The sequence below is a fragment of the Petaurus breviceps genome, unplaced genomic scaffold (genome assembly GCF_028583685.1).
Source record: "Petaurus breviceps papuanus isolate PSGF00001 unplaced genomic scaffold, PetGlider_PUasm1.0 90895, whole genome shotgun sequence".
In the NCBI taxonomy this organism is placed as follows: domain Eukaryota; kingdom Metazoa; phylum Chordata; class Mammalia; order Diprotodontia; family Petauridae; genus Petaurus; species Petaurus breviceps.
Genome location: NW_027187372.1, coordinates 27,414,459 through 27,442,115, shown reverse-complemented (window position 1 = coordinate 27,442,115; position 27,657 = coordinate 27,414,459). Strand labels below are relative to the sequence as shown.

At 44.5% G+C, this 27,657-nt stretch overlaps 1 protein-coding gene across 1 annotated transcript; it reads left to right on the top strand.

Moving 5' to 3' along the window:
* PTPN7 (protein tyrosine phosphatase non-receptor type 7) lies at window positions 1-26,177 on the top strand. Its single transcript, XM_069074568.1, has 10 exons — window positions 1-107; window positions 1,388-1,575; window positions 3,601-3,784; window positions 4,397-4,481; window positions 6,847-6,923; window positions 11,331-11,468; window positions 11,971-12,081; window positions 20,240-20,397; window positions 21,889-22,002; window positions 25,677-26,177. The coding sequence occupies exons 2-10, from the start codon at window positions 1,454-1,456 to the stop codon at window positions 25,768-25,770; spliced, it is 1,083 nt and encodes a 360-aa protein (XP_068930669.1). The 5' UTR covers window positions 1-107; window positions 1,388-1,453; the 3' UTR covers window positions 25,771-26,177.
* The last annotated feature ends 1,480 nt before the right edge of the window (window positions 26,178-27,657 follow it).

Sequence of the window (27,657 nt, the reverse complement as noted above, 5' to 3'; positions counted from 1 at the left end):
GGCAAGGAGGGGCTGAGGGAGGAAGCTGGCTTCCTGAAGCCTTCTCAGCCCTCAAACAGACAGACAGACAGCTGGCAGAAGGCAGCCTGGGGGTACACAGCCACTCAGTAAGTACCTAAACGGGGTGTGTGGGGAGGTGGGCAGTGGAAGCCCCTCAGCTCTGAACAATGGCAGCAATACATGGGAGGAGGGCATTGCTGGAGAAAGTGGAAGAGGGGAAGGTTGCGTCACCCTAGAACTGGACTGGACAGTGGACACAAATTTGCAGTAATCCCCAGGGGCCATGAGGGCACAAAAGGCTGAGGGGTCTCCCAGGAAAAGGATAGGCAAAATCTTCCTCCTTCCAAAACCCCAGCTATGTGTGTTCTCTCGATCCCAGCTCCGTTTGCCTTCTCTTCTTTCCTTCTATCTGACCCTAGAAGTTCGCCTCCCCAGCCCGAGCCTAATCAGCAGGGGCTGAGGCTCTGGGAGAGAGGATTGCCCCCTAAAGAGGAAAAGGACAAGGTCTGTCCCCACCCCATCCCCCACGTGCTTCCAGCTGTGTTCTGCCACATGCTACAATAGGTTAAAGGCTCAGTGAAGCCATTTCCTGACAGTTAGAGGCAAGAGTTGGGGAAGGAGAGGAAGAGGGAGGAAACACCCCCTTGTTCTTCCTCCCTGGACAGACACCCCAGAAGCCACAGCTGAAGCTGGGAGGGGGCATTGCCCATGGTTAAAGGGGGCCTGGGTAGGCATGCTAGGTCTTCCACTCTACCATCCCTTGGAGCACATTGAGAAATAGATATGCCTGGGTCCCCATCTGATCCCAGCACTATGATATGCCTGTCTGGCATCTTGGTGCCACCAATACGGCCCAAAAGAAAGCTACCTCCAACCTTCTGCCTTCCTGCCTTTCCCACTGCAACCTGTTCTTTTCCCTCCTTCTCTTGTCTCCCTATTAGGAGCCTTTTATGATCATATATAAATGTATACATAAACATATATATATCTTATATATATGTATGTATGTATATACATATTATACACATACACACACAAGCTCTCTCCTCTTTTCCTCCCCTATAGATTTCTTTGTTCCCCTCATCAAAGTCCCTCTCCCCTTCTCTTTAGACAGCTCATCCTGGGCCCTAAAAGCCTGCCCTTCCTGCCTTCTAGATAACCACTGCTCCCACCCCGGAAATGCAACCAGCTCTTGGGGGGAGTGATAACACTACCACGAGAAAACGGACAACAGACTGGGGCAAAACCACAAGCCCCAACCCCCGGCCTGTTGGTGCCTGCTCTCCCTCCTCCCCAGCCCAGATTCCTCGTTCTGGTCCAGCAGGCGTGAAGGCCTTCTACCCATCATCCTAGTGACTGTCAGCTGTGGGGTGGCTGTGTCTTTCAGATGGTCCCCATGGCTGAGTGAGCCTGCTCTGGGCCCTTACCTTGGCCCCCTGGACCCCAGCCCAGCATGGTCCAGGCCTGTGGGGAGTGTTCCCGAGCTCAGCAGACAGCTCTGCCACAGGGGGCAAGCATGGCCCAGCCCCCTGCCCCAAGCTCTACAGTCAAGAAACACATCAGACTGCAGGAGAGGTGAGGCCTGGTGGGGGTGTGGGGAGGAATGATTTTAATGAGAAAATGGGTTTTCCATACCCTGTCCCTTACCCCAGAACCTCAATTCCCCTCAGCCCTGATCTCCCTAACTGTGCCCATCTTCCCCCGCATCGTTAAAAACACCCCTAGAAGGGGTGGCTAGGTGGTGCAGTGAATAGAGCACCGGCCCTGGAGTCAGGAGGACCTGAGTTCAAATCTGGTCTCAGATACTTAACACGAAACTAGCCATGTGACCTTGGGCAAGTCACTTAACCCCAAGTGCCCTGCCTTCCCCCCTCAAAAAAACAACACCAAACACCCCTAGTCCTTCCAAGTCAGACACCTTAGTACAGAGTGGACCATTGACCTGAATCAATAGGGAAACCCAGATGTTCTCATTTGTATGCATTTGCATGTCTGAAACATGGGGTTTCAGATTACTCCATACCCCAGGTCCCCCACACTCTTCATACTTCTATAGGCTCAAGTTTGATTGGCCTCCCCTGCAAGAAAAGGTGGCTGGGCTCTAACAGGAGCCTCTCTCAGGATATCCTCAACAGTCATAGACTCTGCAAGGACTGTCCTTGGCCTCCCTGGTGTTGGGTATAGACAGGGGGTGGGGAATAGGAGCCATGAAGAAAGAGGAGCAAGGCTAGATTCCCTCAGAGGGCATGGCCTGAAAGAGCACACACTAGTCGGCATCTTCCATGGCAGAGGGAGAAGCAAGATCTTTGGCCCCAAAACACTCCAAGCAGCGGATCGGCCTCCTGGGTGAGCACCCAGGCCATTCCAATGAGGGCACTGCGGAACATGCAAATGCCAAAGTCATTAAAGGAAATGGGAATGGTTAGCTTGAAGAAGGAAAGACTGTCGGGGAGGATAATGGTCCTTAGATGAGAAGGTTTGCCACGGGAAGAATTAGCTTTATTCTGCTTGGCTCTAGACAGCAACACAGGAAAGTTTCAGAAAGGCAGTCAGGCCTCCTGTTAGGAAAAAGCTGCCTAATGTTGCAATTTAACCCCAGGGATGCTGAAAGCTGTTGAGGGTGGGGGCTTTGCCCACCCAAAAACTGTTGCAGTTTCATGTGTTGTGGTGGAACCGTCTCAAAGAATTCAGTCAGACCACCTCTAATCCAAGTATAGGCATTTATTGAGATTGACGCCTCTCATGAAGCCGGCTAAGTCCTAAGAGGAACCAGCAACTTTAGAGAAAGCAAGATGGATTTTTATAGGGTAAAGATGCAATTACATAACAGAAATGTACATAAAATAGAGGAATATCATTAATATTAAAAAGGCAGGAGGAGTTTGTTAAGGGATTAGGTAATGGAGGAGGGGCCCCATCTATGTCTCGGTGCTTAAACATTCTGGTCATTCTGCCCTCCAACTGGCTAGCTATTGTGGTCCTTTCTGTTTAAGACAGATAGTCAGGTACTGTGGTCCTGTCTTGGGCTAGATGGATGATGTGATTGTGATTGAATACAAGAACACACCTGTTTCTGTGGAAATGGGTCTGGGGGCAGTGACCAGGTAGAAGCAGTGGCTAGATTCCCATCATATGGACACACCTGCTATTTCTGTGGGAACTAAGAGTTCAGGGACGCAACTATTGTTCTAGTGAGCAGTGAGGCATATACCAAGAAGTTAGGACATTGGAGGGGTTGGGAGGGCAGATAGGTACAGTGGTGGGGCCTGCTGTTCAGTGGGGCCAGGCCCATAATGAAGTGAGAATATTGGGGCTTGAAGCAGTTTTATTAGGATTCTATCACTAACATTTAGAATTGCCCAAAAGTATATTAGGCTACCTTGAGAAGGAATTCCCCATCATTGGAAGTCTTCAAGTGGAAACTGGACTCATGTTATCCCCTTGTCAGGGCTGTTGTAGGAAAGCTCCTTGCTCAGGTACTGCTTGGGCTGGATCCCTTGAAGATCTCTTCCAATGCTAAGATACTGGAACTCTATGACCCAGGAACTGGGAAAAGCAAAGAATGGCCTCCCCAGCTGTGACCTCTGGCTTTGTTCACAGGAGAGGCTCCAACGTGGCGCTGATCTTGGATGTGAGCTCTCTGGGGGCAGTGGAGCCCATCTGCTCAGTGTCTACACCCCGAGAGCTCACTCTCCACTTCTTAAGGACAGCTAGGCACCCCCTCACCCGCTGGGCCCTGCAGCACCAGCCACCCAGCCCCAAGCAAATGGAGGAAGAGTTCTTGGTAAGGACCTGGGGCTTACACTTTCCCCTATTTACATCTGAATCACAGCCCTGAATCATAGCGGGGTGCTAGAGGTTTGGCAACACAGTTTTTAACGTTAGTGAAAATTGAAGGAAAATGTGTGTCTTTCTGTGGCCAGGAGAGGTCAGCAGAGGAGTCAGAGGTAACGGGAAGCACTCCAGAGTTGAGGCAGACAGGGCAGTAAAATGTCATAGAAAACTTGGGTATTCTCTCCTGCCTGCTCTTCTGACTATTACCATATGTAACCTTAGATGCTAATATCAAAAAATAGAAAATTTAATCAACTGATTGCTAGGCAGCAAGGTGAATGCAGTGAGGAGTCCTGGGCTTGCAACTGGGAAGACCTATGTTCAAATCCTGCCTTAGATATTGACTAGTTTGTGTGACCTTGGGCAAGTCACTTAATCTCTGAGCCTCAGTTTCCTCATCTGTAAAATGAGGGGATTAGACGCCACGATCTCTAAGGTCCTTTCCAGTTTTAAATCTATGATATATGATCCTATAGGGAAAGTGAGCCAGAGAGGAGGTTTGGGCAGGGGGTCCAGGGCAGGAGTTTCAGCTATTCACATCCTTCCTCCTCACACTCGCCAGAAGATTCCCCCAAACTTTGTCAATCCTGAAGAACTGGACATTCCTGGCCATGCCTCTAAGGATCGATACAAGACCATCTTGCCAAGTAAGACCAGGGAGCAGGGGAGGGGGATGGGGACTTCTCTGCTGGGCTAGGGAAGGCAAGGCCTGGAGTGGAATTCAGGGGTAATTACAACACTTGGGTTCAACGGAATGACTTGCATCTTGTCACAGCTGTGAAGCCCAGGGTCAAGCTAGAGGAGGGGTTGGTGCCACATTCCTCCTTCCCTCCCCAAGAGAATGGTGGAATGGAGGAGGCACATCTGGGAGAAGAAGTGGCAGCTGGAGTGGAGGAGGAGGAGGGACTGGAAGGGAGAAAGCAAGAAAGCGCAGCTGGGACAGAGGATACTGCTAAACTAGAGAAAGCCACTGGGACAGAAGATACTTCCTAGAATAGAAAGGATACAGCTGGAATGGAGGAGATGGAAGGCTAGAAGAGGCTAGGTGGAAAGGAGGAAACACACCTGGGATAAAGAATCAATCCATAAGCGTTTATTAGACGCTTACAGGCCGGGCTGAGCACAAAGAAGCGGGGTCGGATTTGAGCTGAGTTTTGCAGGAAGCCCAGAGGTAGAAGGAAGGAGGGGGAGCATTCCAGGCATGGGGGGCAGCCAGCAGAAATGCCTTAGAGTCAGGAGATTTTATGGGCAAAGTAGGGCAGGGAAACCAGATTGTAGAATGTGTGGAGGAGAAGGAAGTCTATGAAGGAGACCAGAAAGATAAATAGGGTCCAGGTTGTAAAGAGCTTTAAATGCCACATAGATTACTTTGATCCCGGAAGTGATAGGAAGCCCCTGCGGCTTATTGTAGGGGAATGGGACGTTGCTAGACATGTCCTTTGATGCCTGGGTGGAGGATGGACTGGAGTGGGAAGAGACATAAGGTATGGAGACCAATTAGGAAGCTATTGCAGTAGCCCAAGCCGGAGGTGATGAGAGCATGGGGTAGGGCAGTGGCTGCTTGAATGGCGAGGAGAAACCTAACAAAAGGTGTTGATAAAGCGAAGATGAAATCTAAAGACAGATGAGATGGATGACATGAGTGAGAGTGGAGGGTCAAGGACGATGGCGAGGTTGTGAGATCCAGTGACTGGAAGGATGGGGGAAAGTGCAGTTGGGCTGGAGGACTCCTATCTGGGCTGGAGGAGACATAACCTCCAGTTAAGGAAGATCACAACTGGGAAGGAAGGGAGCTGAAGAAAATCAAGCTAGCCCAGCAGATTTTTCAAAGAGATTAGGGAAGTAGGGTGACACTGGGCTTCAGATGTGAAAATCTGTTTCCAGAGAATGGGTAAGCATCAACCCCTCCTCCAGTGAAAGTCTTTACAGCCTCATCTGATGCTCAAATCTCCCTCTCTCCTCTGTGTGGCCTTAACCATCTATAGAGTCCCAACCTAGTGATTTCAACAGCCTAAATTTACTGCCATACCAATATCCAGAGGAGAATTTTCTGTTTTAAGAATCTGGCTGCTACCCTTAGTGTGTCCATAGCCCAAGGGTGGGGCTTGGCTAGCTAAAAAACAGATAGGGGCTCGCTCCCTTAAGTAGAGAGAAAGTAACCCTGAGCCTAACTCAAGCATATCACAAAGGTGCCAGGGTGGGCAGAAGGACCAGGATAACATGATGGCAGAGACAGGCTCTTCCTGAGCTCCCCCTCAGAGCCCTCTGATCAGGATGGTCTGGGAAAGGGGAGACCATCTCTGACCCTCTTTCTGCTGAAAGCCATTGATGCTCATGGGTCATAGTTTCCTGACTTTGAGCTGATGATGAGGTCATCAGAGGAGCAAAACAAGACTCAGAGAGATGAAATGATTTTCCCCATGGTCTCACAGGTAATTAGCGTCAAAGCCAGAACTTGAACCCAGGTTCTCTGACTCCCAACCTAGGACTGCCTGGATTGCTGTCTCACAGCCCTACTTGTATTTGTTTAGAGAAAAAAAAAAGATTGTAAGATCTTCCATGGAGGGACTTACATCTGAGTCAAGAGACCTAAAGTCTTATCCTGATTCTTCTCCTGGTTTGCTGTGTGACCTTGGGCTAGTCACCTCTCTCTCAATCTCAGCTCTTCCATTAGAAAGACATTCTTGCTTTACAAGATCTGTCATCCTTTACTACCTTTTCATTCCCAGCTCAGTTTGTGTTCATGTTACTTCACACCTAAGCTATTCCAACAACCTCCTAGCTGGGGTCCCAACCTTCAGTCTCTTACTTCTCCAATCCATCTTTCCTACTATTGCCACAGTGATCATACTAATCCCCAACCCACAGAGGACTTTCCTGCTCAAAGACTCTCAATGGCTCCTTATTACCTACTGAATGAAGTCATTCCTCATTCAGCAAGCATTTACTAATGAGGCTGATAATGAGCATTATTCCATGATTCCTGAGTTTCCTCACTTTTTTTTCTCTTAGATCCCCAAAGCCGTGTCTGTCTTGGGCGGGCACAGAGCCAGGAGGATGGAGATTACATTAATGCCAACTACATCCGGGTAAGTACCTCTTTTAATAACAGAACAATCCCATTGCCAGGCAAGGGGTTTCTTGGGTAATTTGCTTTATTGTAATTCAACTTGACATTTATTAAGCACCTACTTCTATGTGCCAGCCATTGTGCTAAACTAATCATTAATAATAGCAATTTGCATTTCTGTAACATTTTATAGTTCACAAGTTGTGTCGCTCAGTTTGACTAAGTGAGTGGGACCAGCTAGGCAGTCTGGTGGTTAGAATGCTTGTCCTGGAGTCAGGAAGACTCATCTTTCTGAGTTCAAATACAACTGCAGACCCTTCCTAGCTGTGTGACCCTGGGCAAGTCACTTTACCCTGTTTGCCTCAGTTTCCTCATCTACAAAATGAGCTGGAGAAGGAAAAGGCAAACCATTCCAGTGTCTCTGCCAAGAAAACCCCAAATGGGGTCACAGAGGGTTGGACACGATTGAAATGACTGAACAACAAAGTGACAACACACAGAAAGTGTCAGAGTTGGAATTCTAACCCAGACTTCTCTGCTCTGTCGTCAATGCTCTTTTCTGCCTGCTATGTTAATTCTTTGGACCTTGGGCTTCAAGAGCTCCTCACGATGCTGATCACCCTTGGGTGAATCACAGAGGGCACAGAATGCTAGAGATGGAAGGAAAGTTAGGTAACATTGATGAGGGTTCTTAATCTTTGGGTGTCATAGACCCCTTTGACAATCTGGCAAAGCCTCAAGATTCTATCTCAGAATCCTATTCTTAAAAAATTGAAGAATGTGCTAAATTTCAGTTAGAGGTTAGTGAAAATGAAGTTATATGTTTTCCCCATCCGAGTTCATAGACCAAGCCTTGGGGCTCCATGGACCCCAATTTAAGAACCCCCGATCTAACAGAATATGAAGGCAGGGGCTGTTTTTATTTCTTTATCTCGATCTTTAAAGCCTGATATAGGGCTTAGCACACAGTAGGAATTTAATGAATGTTTGTTGATTAATAGGTCTAATCCAAGCCCCTCCATTTTACAGCAAATGAAACAAAAATGCAAGCTGACTTCCTCTATAAAATGATGAGGTCAGACTGGACCAATGTTTCCCAGACTGTGTCCTATGGAACCCTGGTGTTGTGTGCACTGCAGCTTTGGGAGAAAACATTGTTGTCAGTGATGGTTTCTATTCTGAAACACTAAATACGAACATATATGCGCATATCTACTACATGTGACTTTTTTGGTCTAAAAATAGACTAATTTCCTCTATCTTGATCCAAAATTCTCTTTTATCCTGGGGATATTCACTGAACGATGTTATTTCAGAAAAGGAAGAGACCTCAGAAACATATAGCCCAACCCATAGCCAAAAAATTATCACCCTATAGTGAAGCCACAAATATCAGCTAAGCTGTACTATATATGTGTATATATAAACATATACATAAAATATATCATATACAGAATATATACAGTACATCCGCGATGAAACTTTGTTGTTGTTCAGTCATGTCCAACTCTTCATAATTCCATAGACCACACTGTCCACGGGGTTTTCTTGGCAAAAGATGCTGGACAGGTTTGCCATTTCCTTCTCCAGTAGATGAAAGCAGAGGTTAAGTGACTTGCCCAAGGTCACACAGCTAGTATTGTCTGTTTGGGGTGGTTTTTTTTTTTGGAGGGGGTAAGGCAGGGCAATTGCAGTTAAGTGACTTGCCCAAGGTCAAACGGCTAGTAAGTGTTAAGTGTCTGAGGCTGAATTTGAACTCAGGTCCTCCTGACTCCAGGGCCGGTGCTGTATTTACTGCGCCATTTAGCTGCCCCCTAGTATGTGTCTGAAACCAAATTTGAACTCAGGTCTTAATGACTCCAGGCTCAGAAATACTCCACTATATGGCCTAATAACCAGTTTATTCCAATCAATACCCAAACAGGAATCCCCTGTATAGCCAGCTCCATTGCTATGGTTGATTTTATGATCCCCAAAGGTCACCTAGTCTTTAAGACTATTATATGCAGTGCCCACAGTAGCTAATCCCCCCCTAAATGTGGCAGGGGGCCCCCACCTGCTGAAAATGAGCCACTCAGTTTGATGAGAGTTAATGGCTCTGGGAGTCTGCATGGGGAAAGTGCCAAAGGCAGTGGAGAGCAAGCCTTCGTTCCACTGCAATGGCAGCTTGCATTTGAGTTGCCATCTATATCCCCCTCCTCTCCCTGTGGTTATGGGGAAGGGGAGGGACAGGAACAGGCAATTATTAAACACCTATTACACAGCACCAGGCTCTGTGCTAAGTGTTTTACAAACATCTCATTTGATAACAATCCTTACATTGAAGGGGGTGCTGAAAAAACATTGCTTTTGCAATTCGGTCCTTACAGGGTCCCTTTTTTCCCATACCTCTCACCACTTCCCATTCTTGAGTCTCAGTTTCCCCTGACCTCTACATCCCATCCAACCCAAGGGCTCAAAGCCTGGGACCACTTGATCAAGAGGCTGAGAATCCTCCGAAAATTAGGCAGCTGGTAGCTAAGGAAACTAAGAGAAAAGGCTTAGATTTCAGCCTCCAGGGGTACCCTACAGAGGCACGGCTTGTGGTCAAGTTGTTATGCCTGAAATTTCCTCCTTGATGAAAACCCTCATGCCTTAGATACAGAACCTTATCCCATCACACCACACATCCCTGTAGTGGACCTGAGACTTGCTGCCCTCTGGTGGTTCACAGGAGCAAGGGCATCCTTTTACAGGTGGGAAATTGAAAGCCATCAGTGATAGCCCAGGCCAATTTAAAGATGAAACAGGGTCTCCTATTCATAAGATTTAGAGTTGGGAGATGCCTTAAAGATCATATAATTGCCCTTTTACCCTGCCCCCTTTTACAGAAGAGAAAACTGAACCCAGAGAGAAAACCTGCCCACGGTTATGCAGGTAACATGTAGCGAAACCTGGTTCCATAGCAGATATATATTGAAAAGTATGTGAGGGGCGGCTAGGTGGCGCAGTGAGTAAATGTCCGGTCCCCGAGTCAGGAGGGCCTGGGTTCTGATCTGGCCTCAGACACTGCAGACACACACACACACACACACACACACACACACACACACACAACACTAGCCGTGTAACCTTGAGCAAGTTACTTAACCCCGATTGCTTTAAAAGAAAAAAAACAAAAGTATGTGAGGGGCGGCTAGGTGGCGCAGTGAGTAAATGGCCGGCCCCCGAGTCAGGAGGGCCTGGGTTCCGATCTGGCCTCAGACACTTAACACAAAAACTAGCCATGTGACCTTGGGCAAGTCAACCCCAATTGCCCTCCAAAAAGCAAAAAAAAAAAAGTATGTGGGATCCGGAGTTAGGTGGCCCAAGTTCAAATCCTGATTCTACCCACATGCTACCTGTGTGAGCTCTGCCATATCTCTTTGTCAATTTTGGCTTCTGTTTTCTCAAATGTAAAATGAAAAGTCTTTATTAGATGTCCTCTGTGTTCCCTTCCAGCTCTACATGTCTGGCCCTATGACCTACATGATTTGATGGGAAATCAAATGTCTCATGGCATCTGTCTCTGGCAGCTCCTCTAGTCAATCCCCACTGAGAGAATTTGGGCCCAGAAAAATGACCCAAGGTCACACAAGGTGTAAATAGAGCCATAGTCGAGCCTAGGGCTTCTGCCTATAATTGAATTGTTTCTGTAATGTTACTCTACCTGATCCCTGTTTTATAGGATGCAAAGAGAGAATGTCGACCTGGAATTCAGCAGTAGCTGCAGTATATTCAAGGATAGAAAATTATCCCAGAGCTATATCCTCACACCAAATACTCCATCACCTGTATCTTTACCTTAGCAATGGTCATCCCCCAGGGACTCCCTCATCATCCCTTGTTTCCTCAGACTCAGATTAAGCAGGAGCTTTTCCTGATCTTCCCAGCTCTTGATGCCTTCCCCAAATTACCATGTACTTTGTGTATAGTCAGCATTTATTTATTCATTTGTCTATTTATCCATCCGTCCATTTGTTTTTTCATTCATTTGTTTATGTTCATGTTGCCCTCCCTTGAGGGCAAGGATTATTTCATTTCTGTCTTTGTATGCTCTACCATTTAGTACAGTATTTGGCACATAGTAGGTGCTTAAGAAATGCTTATTACTCATTGATTGATTGGGCTGAAAGGGGGAGGAAGATGGGTTTTGGAGGGAAAGGAGAGAGCTTAAAGACCTCGCTCTGCATTTTGATGCTAAATACATAAAATGTAGCGAAATTAAAATATGCACGTCATGTAAATTGTGAGAGGGGTGTAGGTGTGGGCGTGGGTGTCTGTCAAGAATTCTGGCACTTTTTTGTAAAAGGGCTGCAACCTAATGTCAGGGTGTCTTAATTCCTGGGAGAGGAGTTGGGGGAAGTTCCCTGAGGTTCTCACTCCTTACTTTGTTCTATCTCTCCAGGGCTGTGATGGTCGTGAGAAAGTTTACATTGCAACCCAGGGCCCCATGCGGAATACTGTGTCTGACTTCTGGGAAATGATATGGCAGGAGGAGGTACCCCTCATTATTATGCTCACCCAGCTTCAAGAGGGCAAAGAGGTAGGTGGCGGCTTTCCCCAGAAAAACCACTCCTGAGCATCTCAGAGGACCAGACGGCAACAGAAACAAGGGCAGTTGGGATGAGACAGATTCCTAATATCAGTTAGACTAAGGATGGGTTACAATCGCTCCTCCCCATAGAGAGGCAGCCAGTATCTCAGGGAAACAATCATGGCCCATCCTTGGGGAACAAACTGTCTTCTAACCATAAAAGAGCCCTGGAAAATGTGCCCCCCTCTCTCTCCAGTAAGAATATTGCAGGATCCTTTGTCTTCCTTCCCTTTTCCTTCCCCTTCCTCTACCTTTCACAACCACTTGAGGGCAAAATTTACTCCTTAACACTTATTCTTGGTAATAGACCTGATCCTTAACTCTTACCCAAGGGGAGATATAGCCTCTCCAACATAAAATTCTCTGTCTCATCTCCTAAAGAGACAGTTTCCGTCTAGAGCATCCCCTGGATCTTGCTTCCCTCTCTCATTCCCATCTTCCTTCCACCTAGAAATGTGTTCACTACTGGCCGACAGAGGAGGAAGCCTATGGGCCATTCCAGATACGGGTCCGGGATGTGATTGAGCGCCCAGAATACATTGTCCGGCACCTTGCCATTCAGGTATAACAACTGCTTCTTAGAGATATAAAGCCACTAACTGAAACCTCCCTACTCTAAGGAACCTGGAGAGCCTGAAAGGAAATAGATCTCCTCCATAGGGTATAAGGTCTGCCTAGCCTTCCCCCCTCCAACTCCAGAAATGTATATCTCATTATGCATTTTGTATCTATCAGCTCTCTGTCAGGAGGTAAATAACGTGCTTCATCATTGTTTCCCTGGAATTATGGTTATAATCATCACATTGATCAGAATTTTCAAGTCTTTAGAAGTTGTTTGTCTTTTTGATGTTGTTGTTATATGCCATTCTCTTGGTTCTTCTCACTTCACTCTGTATCAGTTTATACAATCTTCCTAGGTTTCTTTGAAACCGTGTTATTTTTTTTATGGCACCATAATATTCTATTCCGGTGGGTTATCCTGATTTGTTCAGCCATTCCCCAGCGCATGGGTACCACCTTCTTCCCCGGACTTTTCCAGTAATTCTATTTTGAGTCAAGTTGCATCTCCCAAATTCTTCATCAGGATCCCCATCCAACAAGAATTCGAGTCCATAGTTGGCAAAACCCTAAACTATGTATCTAAGGCACAGGAGAAAAAACTGACGCTGCTCCTGCCTTCAGGGAACCTCCAGGCTCACGTTTGTTTTGACATTCAGTAAATTCATGATCTCATAAGCGTGGACTGGTTCAAATTACAACCATCAATATATCTCCCTACAGCATGATTCTTGTCTGCCTTTCCATAAGTCCTCCTTCATAGAGGATCCATTCAAAGTACAAGAGGCCTTGCTCTGGTCTTTATGGACAGATAGCAGTATAGCACTCAGGCTGTCTGCCTGTTATCCCTTGTTCTCACCATGTGGCTGGCCTGCCTCTTCTTCCAATCACGAATCTTCTCAATGATAGCGTGTATTCCATTTCTCGCAAACAAGTAATTATTGGTAATGAGCAGCAGTGATCTCCAAGCTGCTGTGAATCTTTCCACTGCCCTTTGAATCACCTGCAATTGGGATTCTTCTGAAATGTCAATAAACAATATTTTTTTGCAGTCAATAAGCAAACCACATGATAAACAATGGAATAGAATTGTTGGTGATCAATAGTGTGTCATAATTGTTAAGTATCCTCCTAGGCTATTAGGAGTTTCTGCCCGTGCTGGTGATCAAGCAGGGTTTGATGTGGCTGCACTTGTGGTGGGAGGTAGACAGGTTAGCAAGTGGGAAGAGAGATAAACAGAGCACAGAATAGTCAGTGTGTTACAGCAGGTGTATGATGCTGGGGAACATGAATAAGAAAGGAAGGGGCGGCCAGGTGGTGCAGTGAGTAAGAGCGCCAGCCCCGGCATTGGGAGACCTGGGATCGGTTCTGGCCTCAGATACTTGGCACCCACACAAAACAACTGGCCATGTAACCTTGAGCAAGTTACTTAACCCCAATTGCTTTAAAAAAAAAAAAAGGAATAAGAAAGGAAGAGTGTCCTAGGGGAGACTCTCAGAGTCACTTCTGTGTTCACCATGTGTGAAGTAGGAAAGGTGTCTGAGTGTGGATCCTCAGAGCTGATGACATGTTGGGCCACGAGGAATCCTTTGTAGGGCTAGAGCATGGGTACTAGACTTGTCACCCAGAGAACATCCTATGGGAGTTATGATGACCAAGCCCTGGCAGATAGAAATATCTGGTGGTCATAGTTCGATCTCTGCATAGGGAAAGAGAACACTTGAGGAGAAATGAGTGGACCCTAGTCCCTGAATGTGGGTACGATTAGGAGCTACTGGAGTATGTGTATTCTAGTACCAAGGTGAGAAGAGGATGGACTAAGGTACATGCTATCACTAAGAATTAGAAGGTGAACAAGAGATGGGGTGAAAAGGCTTTGAAGAGACTATAGAGCACAGTGGGATTGGGAATCAGAGGACCTGAGTTCAAATCCAGTCTCTGCCACTTCCTTTTGTGATGTCGAGCTCCCCTAACCTCTCCAGCCCTAGGTATCCTTATCTATAAAACAGAAGACTTGAATGAAGGACCTCTTAGGCTTCTTTCAGCCCTAAAACTATGATTTCTAACAAGGGCTCCAACCATCCTTCTAGTCCTCCAGGTTTGCCACCTCTAAGTCATCCTTGATTTCTCATTTTTGCTCACCCCATATAACCGATCTGTTCCCAAGTCTTGTTGATTTGACTTCCATAATGGTCCTTACATTTGTACCTCTTGCCTGGACTATTTCAAAAGTCTTGTAATTGGCCTCCCTGCCTTAAGCTCCTCTTATCTCCAGTCCAAAGTGATTTTCCTAAAGGATATGTCCCTCTCCTGTTTAATAAATTCCAAAGCCTCCCTCTTGACTCTAGGTGATGCAGTGGCTAGGGTGTAGACTTGGAGTTAAGAAAATCTGGCCTAAGTACTGGGACCCTCAATTTCCTCATCTGTGAAATGGGGAAAAGAACAGCCCTTAAGCTTTCAGGGTTGTTTTTGAGGATCAAATTAAGATAATGTATATAAAGTCCTTTGGCAAATTCAAAGTGCTTTATTAATATTAGCCATTTTTATTATTACTATTGGTATCAATTTAATCCAATAAACCTTTATTAAGCACCTACTATGTGCCAGGCAAGAAAAAGAAAGGCAATCCCTGCCCTCAGGGATTTTACAATCTAACAAGGAGAGACCACATACAAGAGGACACTAGAAAGGTGTGGGGATTGGTGGGAAATGACACCAGCAAGTCGTCTTGTTTCATGGAATTGAGACCAAGTAGATCAATACAAACTCATCTGATTGACAGGTAAAACTCTTATAACCTGACTCCAACTTATCTATCCAGCCTTATTACACATTGTTGTTATTATTCAGCTGTGATCCCATTTGGGGTTTTCTTGGCAAAGATACAGCAGTGATTTGTCATTTCCTTCTCTAGTTCATTTTACAGATGAGGAAACTGAGGCAAACAGGGTTAAGTGAGTTGCCCACAGTCACATGACTCATCAGTGTCTGAGTACAGATTTGTACTCAGGAAGACGAGTATCGCTCTGTCCACTGTGCCACCTAGCTCTCCTTCACGCTCTGTGGTCCAGCTAAACTGGCCTTCTCGCTGCTCTTCTCACATACCATTCCATCCTGTCCCCGTACATTTGTACAGGCTGTCCTCAGTGCCAAGAATGCGCTTCCTCTTCACCCCCCCCAACCTGTCTTCTTCACCCCCATCCCTACACCTACTCAAATGCTACTTCCTACACAAGACCTTTCCTGATGCGCTCCCCTAGCTGCTCGTGACTCCCCACTCCCCTGAAATTACCTTGTATTTACTTGGTATACGTGCTGTGCGTTCTTATAAGTTTACATGTTACTTTCCATGATAGAAGGAAAGCTCTTTAATAGTAGGTCCTGTTTCATTACTGTCTATCTCCAGGACCTAGCACAGTGCATAGTATGTAATAGGAGTTTAATAAAGACTTGATTGATCCACTGATGAGCCTAGATCCCGAAGATCACATTATGCTTCTCTGTGTTTTGTCCTCAGAGCAACCAGGAGAGATAGGGAGCTGGGAAGGGGAGGTGTATCATCACCCCTACTTTACCATTCATCAAGGAACGGAAGTCCAGGAGATAATGTGATTTGTCTAAATTCATATTACAAATCAGTGACAGACCTAGAACTAAAAGGCCAGGTCTCTTGGGAAGAGCCCATGTTTGTACCATTAGTCTATGCTCTCTCAATTTCCCAGTCCCCTACCCCAATCTACAGCAATTCTTTTTTTTTTTATTTCATAATTTATTTTTCCCCAATTACATGTAAAAACAATTTTTAGTATTTGTTTCTCAAAACTTTGAGTTCCAAATTCTCTCCCTCCCTCCTTCCCCTGCCTCCTCACAGAGAAAGCAAGTAATTTGATATAGGTTATACATGTTTGGTCATGCAAAACGTTTCCATATTAGTCATGTTGTGAAAGAAAACCCAGACCAAAAAAACCCAAAACTCCCAACAAAAATAAAGTTAACAAAAAGTTTGCTCCAATATACATTCAGACTCTTTATCAGTTCTTTCTCTGGAGGGGGATAGTATTTTTCATCATAAGTCCTTAGGAATTATCTTGGATCATCATATTGCTGAGAATAGCTAAGACATTTGTTATACAATATTGCTATTACTGTGTACACCATTCTTCTAGTTCCACTTACTTCGTTTTGCGTCAGTTCATGTAAAATCTATCCAGGTTTTTCTAAGAGCATCCTGCTCATCATTTCTTATAGCACAATACTATTCCATGACAATCATATGTCATAACCTGCTCGGCCATGGACATGTCATCAATTTCCAATCCTTTGTCACCATTAAAAGAGCTGCTATGATATTTTTGTACATGTAGATCTTTTTATTTTTGTGTTTTTTTTATTTCTTTGGGATACAGACCTAGTAGTTGTATTGTTTGATCAAATAGTTTGTGCAGCTTTATAGCCCTTTGGGCATAGTTCCAAATTGTTCTATTGCATGGTTGAATCAGTTCACAATTCCACCAACAGTACATTAGTGTCTCAATTTCTCCACATTCCCTCCATTATTTGTCATTTTCCTTTTCTGTCATACTAGCCAATCTGATAGGTGTGGGGTGATGCCTTAGAGTTGTTTTAATTTGCATTTCTCTAATCAATAGTGATTTAGATAATTTTTTTCACATGACTATAGATAGATTTGATTTCTTCATCTGAAAACTGCCTGTTCATATCCTTTGATCATTTATCAACTGGGGACTGGCTCTTATTTTTATAAATTTGATTCAATTCTCTATTTGAGAAATGCAGACTTTATCAGACACACTTGTTAGAAAATTTTTTTTTCACTGTTTTGTGTATTTCCCTCTATTCTATTTTCCCTCATTTATCCTATCCTTTTTCTCCTTTCACCCTGTGTTTTGCTTCTAATAACCCCTCCCCCAATCTGGCCTGTGTTCTGTCACCCCTTCCCCTTCTCTTATCCCCTTTTCCTCCTACTTTATTGTAGGGTAAAAGATATTTCTATACCCAACTGAGTGAGTATGTTATTTCCTCTTTGAGACAATTCCAATGAGACTAAGGTTCAACTGCTCCATCTTCTCCTCCAGTGTAAGAGCTCTTTCACACCTCTTTTACATGAAATGATTACCCCATTCTACCTATCCTTTTCTTTTCCCTTTCTCCTAGTGCTTTCCTCTTTCTCATCCCTTAATTTTATTTTTTAGATATCATCCTATCATATTTAACTCATACCCCTGCCTTCTGTCTATATATCCTCTTTCTGTCAAATAATGAGAAAGTTCTTAAAAGTTACAAGTATAGGGATGGCCAGGTAGCACAGCAAGTAAGATGACCAGCCCCAGAGTTGGGATAACCTGGGATCAAATCCGGGCTCAGACACTTAGCACCCACCCAGAAACACCTGGCCGTGTAACCTTGAGCAAGTTACTTAACCCCAATTGCTTAGGGGCAGCCAGGTGGCTCACTGAGTAAGAGCACCGGCCCCAGAGTCGGGATGACCTGTGATCAAATCCGGCCTCTGATACTTAGCACCATACCCAGAAATAACTGCCTGTGTAACCTTGAGCAAGTTACTTGACCCTGATTGCTTTAAAAAAAAAAAAAGTTACAAGTATCATCTTACATAGGAATATAAACAATTTAACCTTATTGAATTACTTATGATTTTTCTCTCCTTTTTACCTTTTTATTTATTTATTTATTTATTGCCTTTTGGAGGGCAATTGGGGTTAAGTAACTTGCCCAAGGTTACACGGCTAGTTTTTTTTGTGTGTGTGGGTGTTAAGTGTCTGAGGCCGGAACCAAACTCAGGTCCTCCTGACTCCCAGGCCGGCGCTTTACTCACTGTACCACCTAGCCACCCCCCTTTTTACCTTTTTGTACTTCTCTTCAGTCTTATATTTGAAAGTCAAAATTTCTGTTCAGCTCTGGTCTTATCATCAGGAATGTTTGAAAGTCCTCTCTTTAATTGAATATTCATTTTTCCTCTGAAAGATTACACAAATTTTTGCTAGGCATATGATTCTTGGTTGTAATCCTAACTCCTTTGCCCTCTGGAATATCATATTCCAAGTCCTCCAATCCTTTAATGTAGAAGTTACTAAATCTTGTGTTATCCTGACTGTGATTACACATTATTTAATTTTTTTTTTCTGGATGCTTGCAATATTTTCTTCTTGACCTGGGAGCTCTGCAGTTTTGCTATAGTGTTCCTGGAAGTTTTCATTTTGGGGTCTTTTTCAGGAGATAATCCATGGATTTTTTTTCAATTTCTAATTTACCTCCTGAATCTAGAACATCGGGGCATTTTCCCTTGATAACTTCTTGAAAGATGTTGTTGAGGCTATTTTTTTTTATCATGGTTTTGAAGTAGTCCAATAATTCTAAAATTATATCTCCTTAATCCATATTCCAAGTCAATTGTTTTTCCAAAGAGATATTTCACATTTTCTTGTATTCTTTTCATTCTTTTGACATTTTTATTCCTTCTTGATGTTTCATGGAATCATTAGTTTCAACTTGCTCAATTCTAACTTTTAAAGAATTATTTTCTTTGAATTTTCATACCTCCTTTCCCATTTGACCAATTCTGCTTTTTAAAAGGAGTTTTTCAGTGCATTTTTGTATGTCTTCTTCCATTTGGCCAATTCTGCTTTTTTTTTAAAGCATTCTTTTCTTCATTGGATTTTTATTCCTCTTTTGCCATTTGGCCTATTCTGTCTTTTTAAGGTGTTATTTTCTTCAGTATTTTTTGTGCCTCCTTTACCAAGCTGTTGACTCTTTTTTTTTTCATAATTTTCTTGCATCACTGTCATTTCTTTTCCCAATTTTTCCTCTACCTCTCTTATTTGATTTTTAAAATCCCTTTTGAGCTCTTTCAGGGTGTGAGACCAATTCACATTTTCTTTGTGGCTTTGGATGTAGCAGTTTTTATTTTGTTGTCTTCTAAGTTTGTGTTTTGACCTTCCCTGTCACCATAATACCTTTTTATGGTCAGGATATTTTTTTTCCTGTTTGCTCATTTTTCTAGCCTATTTCTTGACTTTTAGCTTTATATTAAAGTTGGGCTTGGCCTCTTGGGTGGAGAGGGTACTGTCCCAAGCTTCACGTATTTCGTGCAGCTATTTTCAGTTAGTTCTAGGGGTATAAGTTTTAGTTCCTCCAAGATGGTGTTAATCTAAGAAGCGATGTATTTACTACTCTCCTGGCCTGTGCTCTTGTCTGTGAGGGACCACAAGCTCTCTTTTCCACCATGGAACTGTAACCAGGGTCCCTGTTCCCCTGCTGCCACAAACTCTGCTGTGCTGGCACTCCTCCTCACCCTGGACTGTAATCTGGGTCCTGGTATGGACAATGCAGCAGAGTCCTGCACCCAGTGCCAGCAAAGGGACCCCTGTAGTTTTCTGATGACCAGTTGTCCAACCACCTTACCATCTGTGGGCGGAGACTTCCAAAAGTAGCTTCTGCCACCACTGCCCCCCAAGGCCTGCAGCTAGTTTCCTGGGGTGAGGCCTGTGCTGAAGCAGCATGTTTTGGAGTTAGTTCCAGTCTCACCCCAGTGCAATAGACCTTTCCTGCTGACCTTCTTAATTGTCTTGGGCTGGAAATTTGTTTCACCCTGTACTTTTGTGGTTTCTGCTGCTCTAGAATTTGTTCTGAGGTGTTACTTAAAGTTGTTCTGAAAGGAATTTGGGAGAGCTCAGGCAAGTCCCTGCCATTTCTCTGCCATGTTGGCTTTGCCCAACTTCTAGCAGTTTTAAGGAGGAAAAAGAACAGGATATTGAAGGCGGGAAAAAAAGTTAGTATCACTGACCTCCTGGCTCCTAAATTCTCCAGGATGAAAATGAGGTTTGATTCATTACAAAAAAGCCCCCTCCTCCTCTCCGCCTCTTAGGATCTTTGGTTCTTCCTTTTGGGTTCAAGCTCTTAAGGTGAACACTAATGATTAGTGCTCTCTCCCTAATGAATTTAACCTAAGCACACTTATCGGTTGTACAATGTAAACTCCTTGGGCATAGGCACTGTTCCACCTTTGTTTTTATATCCCTATGCTTACTTAAGGCACACTTGTTGAATTGAATTGTCTATTTGAATTTCACAGCCCACGGTACCTGCACCCCTACCTCCTCTCACCTCTTTACCTCATCTCTTAGTACCAGGAGGAGTGCCGTCCAGTAAAGCATGTCCTCTTCTCTGCCTGGCCTGATCACCAAACCCCAGAGTCAGCTGGGCCCCTCTTACGCCTAATGGATGAGATAGAGGAGAGCCCAGACGCAGTGGCCAACTCTGGGCCAATTGTGGTCCATTGCAGGTTTGTATCACGTTCCCTCTTCCCCAGGTCTACCCCAGTCCCATAAATCAAACACACACACATACATAAGCACACATTTGCTGCACTATTGGGCCTTATTGCTCAAATCTGTGCAAAACAAGGCCAAGTGTTGGCTTGATTTGGAAACTCTAGGTCAGTTAGGTAGTCAGATGACCAAGTGGATAGAGTACTACTGTACTGTACTTGGAATCAAGAAGACTTGAGTTCAAATCCACCTTACAATCTATATGACCATGGGCACAGCCTCAGCTCCCTCATCTGAAAAAAAGAGGGATAATAATTATACCCACATCAGAGTTATTGTGAAGATTAATAAGATAATATACATGAAATGCTTTGAAAAACTTAACATACTAACTAAATGCTATCTATTATTATTATTATCAAATGACCTGTCTTGACACTAAACACAGAACACTGCCCTAGAAACTGAAGGGAGATCTGGGGAATAGTGGACATGGAGAAGTGGTCTCTGCTCTGAGTAAGTCCCCTTACTCTAGGGAGGAGGGGGATGCTGGCATAGCCTGTGGTCTCCATGAGCTACCAGACAGGTGACACATGAAGGCTTCCTAATGGAGACAAGACCTGAACAAAGCCGAGAAGAGAACTGAATACTCAGTGGAGGTGGGAGAAAAAGGGAGAATGAGGTAGGGGACGATGAAGGAGGCCTTGCAGGGAGAGAGGGCTGGGATAGAGAAGGTGAAGAGCAAATGCATGACTAGCTGACATTTGTTCAGACAGGACTTTAAGGCTAAACGGCTTGCCAGTGGTTACGCTATAACAGGCAGGCTTTGACCCCTGACTTCTATAAAGGAAACAGATAAATGAAGAAATGGCCTAACATAAAAGCAAAAGAAACTTTGCTCAGTTGGGGAAGAGCCTGGGTTTATCAGAGAGGAGGATGGTTGCATAACAAGGGCTAAGTGGGGGGGGGGGACCACAGGAGATTTCTGAGCATATACAATTTGTTAAAAAAAATAATAATAAATGGCAGCAGGAAGAGGGAGAGTGTCCTGTGGCCTTAGATAGGTTCAGATAGCTGGGATGATAATAATCACCCCCCAGTTCTTGACTCCTGCTATAATCACTCATCTGCCTTTTTCCTAGATGAGATTTTCTTTTGGGGAGAATGGTTGTTTTGGGGTTTTTTGCTTTTTGGAGGGGAGAGGGCAAGGCAATTGGGGTTAAGTGACTTGTCCAAGGTCACATGGCTAGTAAGTGTTAAGTGTCTGAGGTTGAATTTGAACTCGGGTCCTCCTTACTCCAGGGCAATGAGACTTTCTTTGACCCCTACAGTTGCTGTGCCCCCCACCAGGGCCCCAAAGTGGTCTGAGCAGCATTGACTTCTTCCCCAACTTCCAACTGGTTTCCAGCCCTGCTAGCCTAGAAGCAGATTCCTAGCACCAACTAACTTCTCCATACCCTGACCTTGTGACATACTCCACTTAGCCCCCTTTGCTTTATCTCCAGTGCTGGGATTGGCCGGACCGGCTGCTTCATTGCCACACGGATTGGCTGCCAACAACTCAAGGCTCGAGGGGAAGTAGACATCCTGGGCATCGTATGCCAGCTTCGGCTAGACAGGTAGGTTCAGGCTCAAGCTAAGAGGGTGAGCAGAGCCACCCTGACAACCACCTGTGGTGACTGCCCCAAGGTTGAAGGCTTCTCCTTAGGTCCCCATTCCTGTAAACATCACTCAAACATAAGTGCCTTGAAAGAGCATCAGTGTTGGGTGGCTAGGTGGTGCAGTGAATAGATCACCAGCCCTGGAGTCAGGAGGACGTGGGTTCGGATATGGCCTCAGACACTTAACACAAAAACTAGCCGTGTGACCCTGGGCAAGTCACTTAACCCCAATTGCCCTCCAAAAAGCAAAAAAAAAAAAAAAAGAGCATCAGTGCTGCTGAAAAAAAAAACTTTATTTTACAACTAGCAGAGTGTACATTTTACTTGGGGGGAAGAGTGTCAGAATTTCAACTTGGATCACATATTCTGAGGATTCTTTCTGATCCTCAGCTGGTCATTTAAAAGGATTTGGGGTTTGTGTAAAGACATTTTATAATCCCCTTGACCTTGGAGAGTTTGGGGAGTATGTAAAACCTAGCAATGCCAGAGAGATAAAAATTGAAGATATGGAGACACTCACAGAAAATATATCATGTCAAAAATGCATAAATAGCCAGGACTCAAAAGTTGATGGCATCAGAGCAGCTAGGTGACACAGTGAATAGAGCACGGGACCTGAAGTCAGGAGGGCCTGAGTTCAAATCCGGCCTCAGATACTTGACACACTAGCTGCAATTCCTTGGGCAAGTCACTTGACCCCAATTGCCTTGCTTTCCCCCCTCCAATAAAAAAAGTTTATGGATTTAATTGGATTCACCAGACATTTATTAAGTGTTGTGCAAGGCTCTGTGGTGAGTACCCAGGATGCCAAGATACCTGTTCCAGAAACTTCCTGTCCTCACACAAATGACAATGCTTAGAAATAAGGCAAGGGAAGGGCCAAGCAAAGTGCTGTAAGAAACTTAAGGAGGGAGAGATCACTTTCCTGTGCAGGGAGGAAGAAGAGGGGATGTCAGGGGAGATAGTATGGGCCTTGAAGGAAAGAGAGAACTTTAACAGAAGCAGAGCACAGGAGATCAGATGTGCAAAGGTCATGATAGGGCAGAGTAATCGGATTAGCTAATTGACTCTCTAGCTTACTCCCCAAATTGATTTTCCTCCTGCCTCTCAAACCGCTCCTTCTCCATGTACTTTGCTGATCTTCACCCACCTTCTGCCCTTAGACATGGGGCCTCCCCCCTGCCAGTGTTCCCTCTTGGGTCCTCTTCTGTCTACACTTTTATCTTCCCATGATCTTGTTAGCTCCTATGAGTTCAATGATCATTTTTTTATTTTATTTTCAGTTCACAGAACAAAACAAGCATTTCCATAACAAAGTACAGTAAAAAAAAAATGATTGTACATGAAACTACAAATCTACAATGTACAATTTGCTATTCCCTCCAAATATATAACAAAACTATCATGTAAATTTCTATTTTTTTTTCTTACCCCCCTCCCCCAGAGATAGCTACCACTAGACACAAATAGGTGTGTGTGTGTGTGTGTGTGTGTAAAATTATTCTATACATCTGTTTCTCAATTCTTTCTCTGGATGCAGATAGCTACTTTCTTCATATGTCCTTTATTTTTAATTTGTGTATTTATAATAGTCAAGATGACTTCATCCCTCTCAATAATTATTTCTATGCAAATGACTCCCCAGTCAGTATATCCACCCCTGATTTCTCTCCCTAACTCTAGAGCTGCACTGAGTGTTGTTGGACATCACCAGCTGGACTTCCTATAGGCATCTCAAACTCAACATGTCCATAACAGAACTCGTCATCCTCTCCCCACTGAACCTGTCCCCTCTCTAGGGGCTACTTCTGCCAAGGGCACCCCCATTCTTGTAGTCACCCAGGTTCAAAACCCTGGAGTCATCCTTGGCTCTTCCTTCTTCCCACATCCAATCAGTCGCCTAGCCTCATCAAGCCTACCTCTAGACACTACTCCCATTCATCCCCTTCACTCAACTCTGTTGTTAACTAGACTTTTGCAGCAGTCTCTCTTCTTCTAGTCTCTTTCCCTCTAGAATTCTTCTCCCATACAGCTGCCGAAATCATCTTCCTAAGCCACGGGTATGATCATGTTCCTACTCTGCTAAAAAAAAAAATCTTCAGGGGCTCCCCATTGCTTTCTCAGTCTGATATTTAAATCAAGCAAGCAAGCATTGATTAAACAGACTAGTTACTAAGATATTTTCTACAAAAACACACTAGATGATGCAACGGATAGAAGGCTGGGCCTGGCGTCAGGAAGACCTGAGTTCAAATTCAGCCTCAGACACTTCCCAGATGTCTGATCCTGGGCAAGTCACCTGCCCTCTGTTTGTCTCAGTTTTCTTACCTGTAAAATGGGAATAATGATACCACCTACCTCTTAGAGTTGTTGTGGAGGATCAGATGAGATAATATTTATAAAGCAAATTAGCAAAGTGCCTGGCTCATGGGCGCTTAATAAATGCTTATTTCCTTCCCTACAAGAAATTAAAACAGACTTTGCCTTTGAAGAATTTATAATCTGGACAGGGAAAACAGTATGTGTGTATGTACACATATGCAGATACAGATACATACACACATACGTATACATGTATACACATTATGTCTGCATATATACATGTGTGTTGTGTAGATACACATGCATATATACACATACTATTCTCTCGGCTAGATTATATATTATATTGCATAATATTATATATCATATGCATAGATAATAGATAAAAGATTCCTTTGGAGGGGTGAGGGACTTGTAGGTGGGGAATCAAGAAGAGCTTCATGTAGAAAGTAAGATGAGAAAGAAACTAGGGATTCTAAGAAACAGGTGAGCAGTAGGTGTATTTTTGGTATGGAGACCAGTGAGAGCAAAGGCACAGATATTAGGGGCAGCTAGGCGATGCAGTGAATAGAGCACTTTCCCTGGAGTCAAGAGGACCTGAGTACAAATCCAGCCTCACACACTTGACACTAGCTGTGTGACCTTGGGCAAGTCACTTAACCCTAACTGCCCTGTCTTCTTCCCTCTAAAAAAAAAAGGCACAGATATTATAGATGGAGTGACAGAGATTAGGACCCATTGGCTGAGCCCTCTTTACATGTATGTGGAGGGTAGTAATGTATAAGGCTGGAAAGGCAGGTTGTGTTCAGATTATGCAGGGCTTTAAAAGCTTTGATCCTATAGGTAATAGGGAACTATTGGGGTTTATTAAGTAAGGAAGTGATATGGCAAGAGCTGCAATTAGTTAGGAACATCACTTTGATGGCTCTGTGAAAGATGGATCAGAGTGGGTGTTGCTTGGTCTAGATGGCCACTGAGGATCCTTCCACCTTTCCAGTTCTGCTGTTCTGTGGTCTCTTGTCCCCATCTTCTCAGGTCTGCAGACACAGCTCTGGGTAAAGCAAGATGGGACTTGTACCTGGAAGGGGTGGTTCTGAGGGACAGAAAGTGCTCACAAGTGAAAAATTAGTTTTAAAAAATTTCATTCAGGGAATCTCTGACTTGTAAACGAAAGAAACCAGCTTTGAGTCTTAGACCAGAGCCCCGAATGGGAGAGAGTAGGCCCCAGTGGTTGGAGAAGATGGAGAACTTTCAAAGTCTCCTGATCTTGTGGTCTCTGCTCACATCAGCTTTGTTGTTTCTCATTCCAGGGGGGGCATGATCCAGACCAGTGAGCAGTACCAGTTCCTGCACCATACCCTGGCCCTGTATGCTGCCCAGCTGCCTGAGGAACCAAATCCATGACCTTTCAAGAGGTTACATAGGTCAAATGACATCCAGACTGAACCCAACCAGACAGGAGGAACTTTCTCCTTAAAGGCCTAGAACTTTGTCCTCTACCTCCATCACACCCCTGTCCCCAGGGTCTCTGATCCTAGAAGTGACATTGATGCCCCACGTTTTCATTCTCCTTTCATGTCCCTGGGAAGGACCTGGTATTCCAGATCACTAATTTACTGACTGGCAGAGGGAGGAACAGAAGAGTTGTGGGTGTCAGAAGGAGGCCTTTTGTGACCTAGAAGCCCAACTCTTGGGTCAGATTTCCTGCAGCCAGAGAAAGCTGAGATGGAAAAGATAAGACCAGAGATACTGGGCTTTTATCTTACCTTCTTCTCTTGTCCTCGGTTTCCTAAAATGGACAGCAAGAACATTACACCTATGTTCATGTGCCTATTTTTCAAGCCAATAGCCCACTTCAGGCTCAATGATTTGAATGGTCAACTACAACAAGCTTGAAGGAAAAAACCCAGGTGGTCCCACCTCCTCTGGCATGCTACTTACATGCCCAAGCTTCCTCTTCTATTCCATGGAGGCAATAGTTCTAGGGACCTCTCATCATAGACCTTGTGTTTGGACATCCTAAAGATAAAAGGAGCTTGGAGAAATTCCTGGCCACTATTTCTGCCTCATCCCCCTTTCTGGGCATTGGAAAGTAATCCTCAACCATAACCATCCCTCCACCCACTCCTTTTGGAAAGCTTTGCAACACAAAGCCACCCACGCAGTGCTCAGCACATAGAATGCCAATCAGCCTTGAGATGCTAGTGATGTTAAGGTCTTTAGACCAGACCCTGATAAAGCCTTCCAAAGTCCTAGAGATGCTTCCTTCCTCTCTCCATCAACCAGTCTGTGTGCACTGGAAGGCAAGAGGCCAGTCCTCTCCCTGAGTCCCCATCTTGGGTCTTGAAACCACAGTGAAGAGATGGCCAAAATTGTATGGCAGCCAGCCTGAAACCATTCTGGGGATGAAGGGGAGGTGGGGAGGAGAATAGAAAAAGAAAAGTGAAGATAAGTTCCTCTTGAAGTGTCTGGAGAAGTATCCTCCCCCTCTCTGACACCATGCAGAGCTGCCATTCACCAGGTAAATTTCTCTAGGATAATCCCACCAATAAACTGTGAGCCCCAAAAGATCCATTCCAATAAAGCATTTAGGTGCCAAGCACTGAGGATCCCAGCATGAAGAATGAAACACTCCCAACTCCCTGGAGCTTAATTTTAATAAAGGAGACAAGCACATATATAAATATATATGGCATAAGTATAAAAGTGAATAAACACAGGTATATACAAATTGGGGAAGTCATTAAGGCTTAATGCAGAAGATGGTCAGTCCTAACCCAGAGATGGAAAAAAGCTTTGATGCAGCTAGGTAGCAGAGTGGCATGGGACTTGGAGACAGGAAGACCTGAGTTTGAATCCCGCCTCACACAGCAGCTGTTTAACCTGAGGCAAATCACTTGACCTTTCTGTATCTCAGTTTCCTCATGTGTAAAATGGGGATGATAATAGCACCTCCCTCGCAGGATTGTTGTAACAATATGAAATAATTGTAAAAAGTGGGCAGCTAGGTGGCACAATGAATAGAGCACCAGCCCTGGAGTCAGGAGGACCTGAGTTCAAATCTAACCACACATACATACATGCATGAGCGTGCCATGTGACCCTGGGCAAGTCATTTAACCCCAATTGCCCTCCAAAAAGCAAAAAAAAAAAAAAAAGAATTATAAAGTTCTTAGCACGTAGTAAGCACCATATAAATGTTAGCTATTATTAGTAGCTACTAGGAAGATGGGAGGAGGAAATAGGGGGCTCAGTCTAGCTTTAGGTCCCTCTCTTCTATCCACAGCCCTG

Coding starts and splice junctions, on each gene's coding strand:
- PTPN7 (XM_069074568.1), top strand. CDS start 1,454: ATGGTCCAGGCCTGTGGGGAGTGTTCCCGAGCTCAGCAGACAGCTCTG. Junction 6,924..11,330: donor TTAATGCCAACTACATCCGG/GTAAGTACCTCT, acceptor CTATCTCTCCAG/GGCTGTGATGGTCGTGAGAA. Junction 12,082..20,239: donor TCCGGCACCTTGCCATTCAG/GTATAACAACTG, acceptor CTCATCTCTTAG/TACCAGGAGGAGTGCCGTCC.